Source organism: Canis lupus, chromosome 5, assembly GCF_011100685.1.
Source record: "Canis lupus familiaris isolate Mischka breed German Shepherd chromosome 5, alternate assembly UU_Cfam_GSD_1.0, whole genome shotgun sequence".
In the NCBI taxonomy this organism is placed as follows: Eukaryota; Metazoa; Chordata; class Mammalia; order Carnivora; family Canidae; genus Canis; species Canis lupus.
In genome coordinates, this window is record NC_049226.1 from 21,393,989 (window position 1) to 21,407,585 (window position 13,597).

At 42.1% G+C, this 13,597-nt stretch overlaps 1 protein-coding gene across 2 annotated transcripts in view; it reads right to left on the bottom strand.

Annotated features, from left to right (window-relative positions):
- The window catches only part of SIK2 (salt inducible kinase 2), a 125,613-nt gene that overhangs the window by 6,421 nt on the left and 105,595 nt on the right, over window positions 1-13,597 (bottom strand). For both annotated transcript variants that reach the window (XM_038536203.1, XM_038536204.1), the window contains exons 9-14: window positions 10,550-10,714; window positions 3,051-3,279; window positions 2,282-2,566; window positions 1,977-2,140; window positions 1,138-1,245; window positions 153-244 (exon numbers count right to left, since the gene is read on the bottom strand). In XM_038536203.1, the coding sequence (XP_038392131.1) occupies window positions 153-244; window positions 1,138-1,245; window positions 1,977-2,140; window positions 2,282-2,566; window positions 3,051-3,279; window positions 10,550-10,714 (1,043 nt within the window). The remainder of the gene's footprint in view (window positions 1-152; window positions 245-1,137; window positions 1,246-1,976; window positions 2,141-2,281; window positions 2,567-3,050; window positions 3,280-10,549; window positions 10,715-13,597) is intronic.

The window sequence follows — 13,597 nt, forward strand, 5'->3', positions numbered from 1 at the left end:
CTGCTGGGCCCACCTGTCACGGACACTGGAATACCTATGTCAGCAGTCACATCTTGAAAACTGTTTCCCAGGAGAGGCAAACACCAGGGGCTGGAGGGAGGACAACGCAGCCAGCATCCTGAAGTCTTCAACCAAGAGAGGGACCCTCTCACCTGTGTTCCTGCAGTTGCTGCTCAAGGCTCCGTGGTGGTTCTTTACAATAAAGCTGACAGGTGTTCTGTGCTTTTGACAGAAGGCTGGGCTTCTGGAAGAGTAGAAAAAGAGTATAAGCACAATATGATGTCATCTAGGATGCAGCCACTGGACCGTCTGTCTGCCTGAGGATGAGACCAACTGTGTCCTCCAGCATCTGCGCAGGGGGAGGGCGTAGATGCTCGTTCTCTGAGGCCCAATGGCACTGGGTCAGCAGGCCTGCGCTGTCCAAGTCTGGACCAGAACCAGTTTTTCCTTTTCTCATAGTCCTCGAGGATTACAAGGCTTATAGTGATGAAAAACAATGAGCAGAGTGGAGTTAAAGCTTTTTTTTTTTTTTTAATTTAAATTCGATTTGCCAACATATAGTATAACAGCCAGTGCTCATCCCATCACATGTCCTCCTCAGTGCCCATTACCCAGTCACCCCATCCACCTCCCTCCCTCCCCTTCCGCAACCCTTTGTTTCCCAGAGTTAAGAGTGGCTCATGGTTGTCTTCCTCTCTAGTTTTTCCAGTGTGGAGTTATATCTTGACAGCAAAGGCCACAAGGCCTGCTGAAGGAACTGGGATCTATATCATTTGTAAAGGTTTTCAGGCATTAAATGTAGAAAGCTAATAGTAAAATTTTGTTGGCTTGAGATTTCCATCTTATTTATTATTCATTAAGAGGCGTAACATTAGAAGCAGAGAAACTGGGTTTCTCATTCCTACTGGTGGCACTCTCCTTTCCTGGGCCTGAGGGCAAATCCTTCTCCGCTGCCAATATAAGCATGAGGCTAAGTCTGAACATGTTTCTAGAAACTACAAATCCAGAGTCAAAGCTACCTGCTTAGAGGGAAAAAAGCAGCTACCCTAAAAACTACCAAGCAAAACAGGTTTCTGTGTGCAGAAAAGCAGATTCTGGGTGAACATACTGAGCTGGAGTACCCGGGAAGGGTCCCACCTGGAGTCTGTGCTGGAGATACTGGGCCTCAAGGCTCTGCCGTGGCGAAAGCTGAGGACGCACACTGTTGGGCACAGCGGGGACCGTTTTCTGCTGCTGAACTTCCTCCTGAGGGGCAAGGGGTGTGAAAACATTTTCAGTTCTCCATGTGGGGGAAAGTTTCATTTCTTTGTTTAAGCACCTTGGCAAATGTCCAAGAGGAACTCCAGCTCTGTAAGATATGCTCAAAGCTCTTCGCAGAACTAGTAGGCTGAGGGTTAATCACTTTGCAGTGAACGATTACCTAGTCAGTACTGCAGCAAAGGCTCTTGATGTCACCGGGAGGCCATGACCTTCGTGTGGGCATCAAATGCTAGAATATCCTTGATGCACTGAAAATAGGCTCAAAATAAAATGTGTTGGATAAACAGCAATATTTTTGGGTCATTTTTAGCACAACTAATCCACTTAATAATTAATGAAGTGATCTCACATCTCACATCAAGAGTAAAGGCTGTAAGTTCGCATTCTGTGGGTGACTGTTTTGAACGTTGTATACGTGGGGGGAGGGTGGTCCATGATGCCGTAAGAGGCCATTCATATAACATTTGCCCCTGGAACCACACATCGCTTCAGTGTGTCTATACCTCCTTATGGTACTAATCATCTGGGACCAGTGTGGATGGGTGTAACCCGTCAGTGGCAGGAGGCAGCAACAAGGAAAGCTTTCAGGCTGTGAGCTCTCCAAAACGACCTGTTTGCTCCGGGACTGCAGTAAATCCTGTAAGTGATATGGCACTCCTCCAGGACAAAGTATTTGTACTTGCAGAGCCCCTGTGGGAAGGGCCTGGGGCACCCACCTGAGGACAACTGCCACCAAGGTCCTGGAGTTGAGGAGTGGCTGGGGCCAAGTCAGGGTCTGCCTCTGGTCCTATTTGTTCGTAGAGCAGCTGCACTTTGTTCAACTCTAGGATTCCTTTGGTTCTAGCCAGATTCTGAAGATGTTGTCTAAATGCCACAATTCCTGAAACAGAGAACAATGACTGAATAGTTTAAAGCACAAGGCCTTTTGGTGATCGGAGGTGTGAAACCAACATGGCCACAAATGCCCTCAAGTCCCGCAACACAAGAGTTTTACAAGCTATGATACAGAGCGGCCAGTCACCTTGGGTGAGGGAGGTATCTGACGCCCTGCGGCCCTCTCTGAAGCTCACTGGTGACCTGTTGTGGGCCTCTCGCTTCTGGGAGCTCAAAGCCTGCATGGCCGGGTTGGCAGGTCTCAGACTGATGAAGGGAGATGTCATGCGTGGGGAGGGCTGGTTGGCTAACATGATGTCCTTCAGGGAAGGGTTGTCTTCCAGAAAGTTCAGGTCCCTCTGAACAGACCCCATATCATACTCAGAGTCCACACTGTCAAGGGAGGGGTTGTCACTCATGGAGAAAATTTTCCCTTTAAGAGAAAAACAAACCAAAAAAGAGAGATGACCAGTAGCAAACAGCAGCTTCTCTGAACATGGGATACAGAGGATAACCAGCTTGAGTTGCACAGCTACGACATCCTTATCTCCAATCTCCAACCAAAATACCTTTCCAGAGACTTTTTACATGTCAATTTAATCAGCTTCGAATTAGTGGGGTGAATGCCCCAAAACCTTTGCCCATAAGATCTCTGCCACTCCAGAGAAGCCAGAGTCCTTGATGGATCACACAGTACTCAGATGGATCTTGGCTGTTGAGGGAGCTAGCTCAGAAATATTTCATTTTAATCTCTGGCAGCTGCTGAGTAGACCTAATCCTACAGCCTGCTGAACATGGTCCATAAGGGAATAAGACGCAGGTGGCACTCTAAAAAGTGGTGTCATGACTATTTCTTGGAGACTGGAGCAGGAGTGTGTGTTGTGAAGACTCAATCCGCTGCTTACTGGATATCCTACCTGAACCAGGCACCACGACTAGCTGGTTGGTGACTTCCGACAGAGTGTGCCGTCTCTGCCCACTGCGTGTGGACTGGAACGCATCAAAGGCCTGGCTGGGGTCTTCCTCGGCCTCTCCCTCTGTCTCCAGCCCCTCATCGATGGAGGTCTCCATCATGTTGCTGGGCAACGACTGGCACCCCTTCCTCACTAGGACAGGAGGCACGGGGTCCAGCAGACAGCCATTTACCTAAATGTCAGTGTGAGAGGAAATTAACAGTTGCTGCTCTGCTGAGACATTAAGAAAACCCACAGAGGAAAAAATGTCAAGACTTGTGGCAAACTAGAAATTAAGTAAAATAATAAAAATGTACATATTTGTTACTAATGACAACATGCAGATTAGAAGTTAAGGCAAGTCAACTGCAGCTCTCAGAGACAGAAGCCCTTTATGACCCAAACTGGCATTGCCTCCCATGTTGCTCTGAGTCACCATTATTACAATAAATAATTTTTTTAGTGGTTTCCAGATGAATAGGGATATATTAGCTTGAGGCCTGCCAGTTATTATTATTATTTTTTTAAATAAGGGAAACGATGAGGGGGAGGATGAGATAAAAAACAAAAAAACAAAAACCTGCATGGCTAAGAAAAAAGAGTAGCCACTAGCATTCTTCTAATTCTCAACCACAAAACATTCTGGAGGGTTCTAGACGTACTTTTATGTTCATAATTTAAGTACCTGCCCATTTGATTTAGTCTTTAATTGGTTCTCAGTGCCTGGGGAATGGAAAAAAGAATTCTTTAAAGACAGACTGATACTGCAAAAAGGAGTGAAAAAAATTTGAAATGGCAAACAGCCAAAGTCTTCCATTATAGAATAACAAATGACTCACAGCCCCAAAATTCCAGCAGAGGTTAATGAGCACCAGTGCACTGAATTCTCTCTCCTCCAGCAATACACACAATACCTACAGCTCCCATCCCACAGGGTGAACTCAGCATAACTCCCAAGCGAGTGAGAACTCTGCCCTCCTCTGCAGCTGCCAAACAAACCACCTAATGGCAAGCAGAACCAGCAGACAAAGGGGAGTTGTGGTTGTGAGTTTTCCTGGCTGGTAAGAGCCCCAGCGAGGAGGCAATTATTTACTTCATTACCGTAACTATTCCCCGTGGAAATCCAACCATTTTCTCCTGGGAATCGCTGCTCAGGACCAGCCAGTCATAAGACATGGCGTTCTAAGTGCTGCTCTCACCTGGGATACACTGCCTGGAGCCACTGTTTCCTTTGGAAGCACGAGACGCTCATGTATGTGAGAGGTGACGTGGGACACCCCAGTGCCAGACACAGGAAAAACTTTCCTCTTATGGCAACCACTCTGAAGGCACTGCAAGGCCCTTTATTTGGAGAGGGAGACTCTGTGGGTGACTCAGAGCTTTGTTTGCTTGGGGGAGGGGACAGCTATTCCATAAAAACTGTTCTGGGGCTGTAGCCACTACTTGGATAAGGTGGCTAACGCATGACAGGGTTTTAAAGTGACAAGTGCCCATTTAAAAGAAACAGACGGAAATGCTTTCTTCCTACACTAAGACCAATCTTCTCCACATGGCACCAGAAACAAAAACTCTGAAATCCGGCCAGTGACTCTCATTCTCCCCTCGGCCCTTCCCTCAGTAGGTGTTCCCTGTTTGGACACTCAGTAGCTGTAGGAAACAGTGGCTCTTGGGGAACTTCTATTTATACATGTAAGTTCCTTAACAATCTACTAATACAGTTGTCTAAGAATAGCCAAGGATGATTTAGAAATGAATAAAGTAACTGAGAAAAGACTGGCATTGAGTAAATATCTACTAAACATCTTCATACTTTCTATAACCTGTTAAACTTTTATCAGTTATTTCTTACAGTTTAGCCTTATAACCAGGTTATTTTTTTTCCTTAATAGAGAACCGTCATCTTTTCTGGAGCACTTAAAAGACCTTGCAGTTCCCCTAAATTTACATTCTTTTCTTAAATTCTCGGTTTACAAATTATCTCCGTATCTAGACTACAACAGGAATGATGTTTTTCATTTAAAAACGTTTGCTGAATTCAATTTCATCATGGGAAACAATGATCTGGTTTTGGTTTTTCAGATGCTGTTTAATGATGATTAAATCAGAAAGCAGCATTGGTGGGGGGGAGGGCACTCATATATCATTAATAGATGTGAACACCTTCAGCTCTAAGTTCATTTCCAGAAACAGGTGACAGTCACGCCACCCTTGCCTGCTGATTTACCCGGGGTCTGGACAGAACGAATTCAGCCCTAGGATTTTGTGACTCAAATATTGGGCTGATCTACCTATGTGACCTAAGCTACTAGAAATAAGATCTTTTGCTCTAGGAAATAATCTAGCCTGACTGTAAATTACAGGACTTCAAGATACATAGGTGAAATGGACATTTTTTAATACACTGTTTTTGTCTTTCCTTAAAGCTCAACTGATCACTTTTTATTTTTTTTATTTATTTATTTATTTATTTATTTTGATCACTTTTTTTTAAAGAGAGAATGTAAGCATGGTGGGGAGGTGGGGAGAGGAAGAGAGAGAACCCCAAGCAGACTCCCCAGTGAGCATGAAGCCCAACACGGGACTCCATCTCACGACCCTGAGATCAGGACCTGAGCGGAAATCAGGAGTCAGCCACACAACTGACTGAGCCACCTGGGCACCCCTCAATCAATCACTTCTACCTAGTAAGAGACCTCATTGCAATAGGTAGTACACATGTAAAGTCAAACTCTGAAAAACTCTGCCATTAGTTGATTATCACCCTTGGGTCTACCACAAAATACAAGATTCTAGCACAAAAGATTGATAGACTGTTAGGACTGAATATGTGTCTCGACTCCCATGTCCACCCCCTGCTTCATGTATGAAAACCCTAATCCCCAGGGTGACTGTATCTGGAAATGCAGCCTCTAAGGAGGAATAGTTAAACTTGGATCACAAGGATGGGGTCCTGACCTGGGAGCACTAGCATCCTTATAAGAAAAGATACCAGAAAGCTCGTACGTGTGTGCTCCTGCTCACACGCTCTCCCTTCCCAAGGGAGCACAGAGGCAAGGCCATAGGAGGACAGAGAGACAATGGTCCTCTAAAGCCAGGAAGAGTGTCCTCACCAGAAATAAAAGTGGTCAGAACCTTCATCTTCAACTTCTAGCCTCCAGAACTGTGAGAAAATACACTTCTGTTGCTTAACCTCCAGCCTGGGTGTTTTGTTATGGCAACAGTGCAGATGGGCAACATATCAATGTGCAGTATTAGCCAGTGAACTCGGACAATATGTCTTATTTCATTTGTATCCTCACTGCCTGGCAAGTTGGGCATGTGCAGAGGAGGTGCTGGCTCAAACCTTAGTTCCACCACTCAGCAGCAAGTTGTTCAACTTCCATAAAGCTCAATTTCTCTCATGTGTAAAGTGGTTTTTAGGAAGGATTAACTAAAATACCATATCTCTTATTATTTCCTGACCAAAGATGATGTTTTATAACTAAAAATTTTAAAGGTGGGAGAATAAAACTATACCATTTTCTTCTAAAACTTTTTTTTTTTTTTATCACTGAGAATTAAACAAATAACCAGGTGAAAAAGAACTGGATAATCCCAGTTCTAGAAATTTATCCTAAGGAATTAATCAGAGGTATTAGTCAAAGATTTAGACACAAGGACATTCACTTGAAGCACATTTAAGGATGCAAAAAAAATTAAAGTACCTGATGTCCAAAAATAGCCATTAAATAAATACAGTATATTATTAGACTGTTGTTAACTTAAGCTTTCAGATTTCATGGTGGGGAAAAATACTCCTGATGTTATATTTAGTCAAAACAAAATTACATATAATAAAATACAATTTTGTTTTAATAAGTCTACCTACTGACTGAGCCACCCTATACTTACTTACCGACTCACCTATACTCTACTCTTAGGAAACATGCCAAAATATACCTATCTTTGGGTAGTGGGATTATGGAATTATGGAAATTCTCTGAATTTTCCATGTATGATTCTGATTGGTTTTATTTTTTCAATTATAAATTAAAAATTCAAATTCAAAAGTGTTAATTGTCTCTCATTTATAAAGCCTCAGAAGTATATTCTTCTCAGACCTACTCTTATTTAAGAGGAAACATACCTGGCACACTTGCATTTGCCCAGGTTAGCTATCCAGCTATGAAGGAGCCTGGAAAATCCTTTCATTATAATTTCTAATACAATGTTAAAAGTGACTAAACGTATGTGTGTGTGTATGTGTGTGTGTACACAAAACTCATTATTCCTACATCCAAAGGAAATGAAAACACTAGCTCAGAAAGGTATCTGCACTGCTATGTTAACAGCATTATTCATCACAGCCAAGATGTGGAAACAAGCCAAGTGTCCAAATAGATGAATGGATAAAGAAGTTGTGCTATATGTACATAATGGAATATTATTCAGCCACGAAAAAACCAAGGACTTCCTACCATTTCCAACACATAGAAGGATCTTGAAGGCATTATGGTAAATGAAATAAGTCACAGCAGCCAAGACTGTGTGATCTCACTTAGATGTGGAATTGGAAAAACCAGAAGAACAAAACCATGCTCATAGAAACAGAGACCAGACTTGTGGTCACCACAGGCAGAGGGCGGGGGGAAGGGAAATTGGAGGAAGGTAATCAAAAGGCACAAACTTCCAGTGATAAATAACTACCAGAGATGGGATGTACAACGATGACTACAGCCAATACTGCTACTTTAAGAGAAGTTTTGAGAGAATATATCCTAAGAGTTCTCATCAGAAGGATAATTTTTTTTAGAAGGATATTTTTTTTTTTACTTTTTTTTCTCTCTTCTTTTTATTGGATCTATATGAGAAGATGGATGTTAGCTGAACTTACTGTGGTAAATTCATGATATATGTAAATCAAATCATCATACTGTACACCTTAAACTTACATACAGTGATGTCAGTTATTTCTCAATAAAACTGGAAAGAAACTGATTATTCTCAAAGAAACCCTTAAAAGAGAAAGATTGCCCCTTTAGTGTTTGTACACCTTCCCCTCCACATGGTCTCTCTGTCACCTGGTGGTCTCAGTTACTGCTCAGAGTTGGGTGACTGTCTCAGAAAGAAGGTAGTTTTTAGAGGAACCCCAAACCAGTGTTTCAATGCAGACTCCCTAAGGGATTTTACTGATAGTTTTGAGACTTCTGGTAGAAAAGGAGAGGTAAAATTTCTGTGATGGACAATACCTGCCAACAACTGGGAGTAGAAATGGACAAACAACACATTCATTTATGAAGCATCTTTTAGAAGACAAAAAGTAGGTATCCTAGTAAATGCGTGTGAAGCAGTATGAACAACAGGGCGGGAGCTCTGATAGCTCTGTGCATGTGCATTTACTGACTGATCTCCAAAAGGAGGTACTAGGGAGGGAAGAGGGACAAGCATTCTTCCTGACATAAATGCAATGGTCCACAAGTAGGATGAGTGGAGGTCTATGGCCTGGCTGAGTGCCAGGATGGCACAACCATTGTGGGTGGCCAGTTCCAGCATGGCACTGCTCTTCCTACAAATGCAAATACACCATCTAGCCACTGTCTTTATCTTTCATAAAATCATTCATTTCCTGTCTGTTTCCTAGTTACGGTAACAATCACAAGCTTTAAAAATAGTTTGCCCTATATAATACAGCAGACAGTGCCCAATCTGTGTTTCAGGCCTGATGCCCTCACAGATAAGCTTTTAGCAGAATGCATTTTAATTGTTTCAAGGGAATCAGATCTTAAAAATAAATGAATTATGTTGTTCCAATTTATAGCTAAATTTCTAGGTGAGAATGTTGAAGTAGATGAGGTTACTAAACATCCTATAGGCAACCACAGGCAGAGAAAAACAGACTGTCCACAGGAAGTGGCCATGTCCTCAGGGACATGGACATTAACTCTTCGCCGTCAGCAACTCAGCCCAACACCTGCTTGTGCAGCCTGGCCTCAAGCTGCCTTGACTACAGTTTAGCCAAACACATTACCTAACCTCTGAATCAGCTCTCCACATGCTCTAAGCTTACACCATCCCTATCCCCACCTTCCCGGATAATTTCTGAAGCACAATGTGGATTTGAGGGCTTCCTTGATCAAAACCTTTCACTTCCTTCACTTATTTCTTCACTGAAGTTCCTGTGAAACCCTCTTTTGATGATACTGGAATACACTCTTTTGTTGAGGACCAGAGCCCAGAGAAAAAGCCTGTATTCTTGGACTTGCCATTCAAAGCCAAGCTTCTCATCTTTACTTCATACGACTTCCCTTCATCTGCCCTTTCCCGCATACACACACTGAGTTATTGTTCTTAGGAAGGTGGACCTAAGCTTCCCTGGTGTTTGCTTGCTCAGGCTTTCCCCTCCACCAAGATGTTATCCACCCCTATTTTGCCCACCTCTCAATCCCCAGCTCTGACAGGTAACCTAGACTTTCCTGATGAAATCAGCTAAAAGCAACTTCCCCTGCCTCTATCCAGACTTGTAGCACTTTGATTTATATCTCTTTAAGGGACTGATTATATCTTATCAGTTTATCCAACACCTGGCACATTGTCTTTAGTTACTCATCATGTCTCCTCTGGTAAACTATAAATCTGGAGGCAGAATTCATGTCTGAGTTATACTTTTATTACCCAAAGCAGCTAAAAAGACAGGAAACCAATAATGAGTGTTTACAGTATGTCCAGAACCTCACACACATTATCTCAATTAATCCTCCCAAGAGTATCACAGAATTGGGTGTTATTATTTTACAGAACACGGCGGTTCAAAGCAGTCACCTTGCCCAAGTTCACACAGCTAGTGAAGAATGGAATCTATCCTGAACACATTCTAAAGTCTGCCCATTAATACAAGCTTCTGGACACCACTTGATGCTAAGTATATAAAACATGGATTAGAAGTTAATAAGTATCCCTTAAATGAGAAGCTGTCATCTTCTATGTATTAAAAGCCAACTTCATGCAGTATACAAAAATAATCTCCTTTATGTATACTCAAACTGGACAAAGAACCCCACTGAACAAAAAAAGATGGCCTGTCACTTTTTATCTGCAGCACATGTGCAGAAAAGAGGCAATAATAACAAAGCCCGACTCAGGACAAAAATTAGATTTCTGTTTTCAGAATTACAATTTTTTTGTGATCCCACACCTATGAGGGATCTAGAAACATGAAGAGGGAAGGAACTGGTTAAGGGAGGGGAAAGAAAAATTCTGTAAAGTATGTATAAGGTCTGACAAGTCACACGACAGCCATTATGATAAGATGACGATGAGAGCCAAATGTAGCCCGGATATTTTTTTTCAAGTCTTCTGCACAAAAACAACACTTCTGAGTGACTTGAGGAAATGACAAAGGTCAGCAAAGCCGAAGTACAACACATGTGGACCAAAGTGAAGGCCCAGCCAACCTGCAGCTCACAGTCTTTCAAACATGTCCGTACCTTTGGTGTGTCGACACACTCTTCTTCCATAAATGCTGCTTCTGCCTGGCAGCCGGATGCCGGGAATGAAAAGGCCTCCATATTGGACGCCTGTGGGAGGAGGGCAGATCGCATCAGCCGCACGTTCGGTGAATGCATGGTCACGGGGAGCCCCACAGTTTGAGCCTGAAAATACGGCAAGAACAATTTGAGAACATTAATACTTTCTATGCAAATACTCAAAATTGTTGGAATAAAATAACTTGTTCTGGTACAATTAAAGAATAAATAGTTGTTGGAACCCAGAAAAAATGTGACAAAATATGTATATGGTATAGGTACTGATGTGAAGCAGTGTCTGTCTCATTCCTATTCCACAGTGAGGTGCCTGTCACAGACAAGAAAGCTGGTCTCTCTTTGTAAGAATGCTCTGGTTTTTTTAATTTTTAATTTTATTTTTAATTTTTCTATTGGAGTTCAATTTGCCAACATTTAGCATAACACCCAGTGCTCATCCCGCCAATGCCCCCTCAGTGCCCATCACCCAGTCACCCCAACCCCCCGCCCACCTCCCCTTCCACTACCCCTTGTTCATTTCCCAGTTAGGTGTCTCTCATGTTTTGTCACCCTCACTGATATTTTCACTAATTTTCTCTCCTTTCCCTTTATTCCCTTTCACTAATTTTTATATTCCCCAAATGAATGAGACCATGTTTGTCCCCTTTTCCGATTGACTTATTTCACTCAATGCTTTGGTTTTTAATTCAACATATATTGTCTATATCCTTAAATAGGTCACCATGGAAAGATACAAGGAATAGAAAAATTCCTGTATCTAGGAGCTCAGAACTGAACCAGGGGGTACACAGACATAGACACACACACACACACACACACACAGAGAGAGACACACACACTCCTACCCAGAACACAAAGTGCACTGCACTTTGTTCTTCTGGTGGGGTGAGATGGTGTGTACTTCTTGACAAGGGTATGTGTGCAGAGGAAGACAAGAGAAGCAGTAGCTACTTGGAGGTGACGGGGTGTCTTCCTTCCAAAGAGGTGTCGAGCCTGAACCCAGCCTGTTGGCCCAGCAGAAAGAGAGATGCTTACTGCTGAGCAACTTGTGTTTCTTAAGTCAACCTACTGTAGAAAGCTCCAGATGGTTTTTAGCCCATTTTCATGTCTCGTTTTTAAGAATGCTAAGTAAATAAGCATTACAAACTCTTCTTTTAAAAGATCATATAGGGGCACCTTGGTGGCTCAGTTGGTTGAGCATCTGACTCGGTTTCGGCTCAGGTCATGATCTCCGGGTCCTGGGATCGAGCCCCAAGTCAGGCTGTGCAGTCAGTGGAGAGTCTGCGTCCCCTCTGCCTCTGCCCCTCCTTCCACTCCTGTTCTCTCTCTCTCTCAAATAAGTAAATTTTTAAAAATATAATAAAAAAAATCATATAACAGAGAGTCTTTCTTTAGGACAACTGACAAGGACTTGACACTTTTGGGGGGCAAGGATTAACCTTAAAGATGAAACTACTGAATAATCCTTCCCTCCTTCCATCTCTTCAAAACTGGCAGTATAATTTATTAGATGCCTTTTGAACATAACAGATGCTGCCAAACATCTGAGGGAACATACTAATGTCTAAAAGGCAAGGAATGGCTTATTTTTTCTCTGTTATACTCACTTGAAGGGACAGAGAATGGTGGTGAGTTTTAAATTCAAACAAACAAAAAGGAACAATATTGGTATGATTTTTAGCTTCTCTCCTTTAGAGACCTAGGTGTGATTCCTGGCTCCCTCCCTCACAGACGGTGTGAACTTAATCAGGGCATCTACCTTCTCTGAATCCTCTTTTCTTTACCTAGAGAAGGTTACAATGTCTATTTCACAGTGAAGTCATGACTGTAAAAGGTAACATGTAAGGTCCTTCACTCACTAACGTTAATTCTGCCCTTCCTCCTTCTGAAGTCATGAAAAGATCACACGGATTCAATACAGGGATCAGTCTGCAAATGTATAGTTCTGTTCTCAGATATTATCTAATGGTTCTTCATTAAAATTTTAGGTTGATGGTTTTCAACGATGGGTATATTTGAATATACTTTGAACATATTTAGAAATATACTTTATGTTTGGTACGTTCCAACATTAACATCATTAGATATGCTGCGTGAGATAATGAATAAAGTAGCAATAGCCAAGTGTTGGCATTATGTGGATGGCAAAAACAAAAGAAAAATAAGTACATTGTGAATGATCCTGAGCAAGATAAACAGTTTTCCTTTCCTTTTCTTTTTTTTTTTAGATTTTTTTAAAAAAATTATTCATGAGAGACAGAGAGAGAGAGAGGCAGAAACACAGGCAGAGGGAGAAGCAGGCTCCATGCAGGGAGCTAGACGTGGGACTCGATCCCGGGTCTCCAGGATCACAACCTGAGCTGAAGGCGGCGCTAAACCGCTAAGCCACTGGGGCTGCCCAACAGCTTTTCTTACAAATAGCTTATTCAACAAATAGCTTATCATTCCTCATGCTTATATTTTTTAAGCTAAACAACTTTTTCTTTCTTTCAAGCGTTAGTCATTTAAATTAATTTTTAAGTCCTCATGTCATAATGTAAAATGTAAACTTCCTAATAAAATATATTTCATGCATTCTTCTTACCCTTATCATCAACTTTTCAATCAAAGGATAAAGCTGAACTTTAATTTCTGGTTCCTAAATTTATAAGGCTGCTCCTTATGTAGGAAATAATTTATTAGGGCAAAGCATTATTTAAAGATATTGCACTAATGACGTATCAGATAAAGGGCTTGTTTCCAAGATCTATAAAGAACTTATTAAACTCAACACCAAAGAAACAAACAATCTCATCATGAAATGGGCAAAAGACATGAAGAGAAATCTCACAGAGGAAGACATAGACATGGCCAACACACACACGAGAAAATGCTCTGTATCACTTGCCATCAGGGAAATACAAATCAAAACCACAATGAGATACCACCTCACACCAGTGAGAATGGGGCAAATTAATAAGGCAGGAAACCACAAAGGTTGGAGAGGATGTG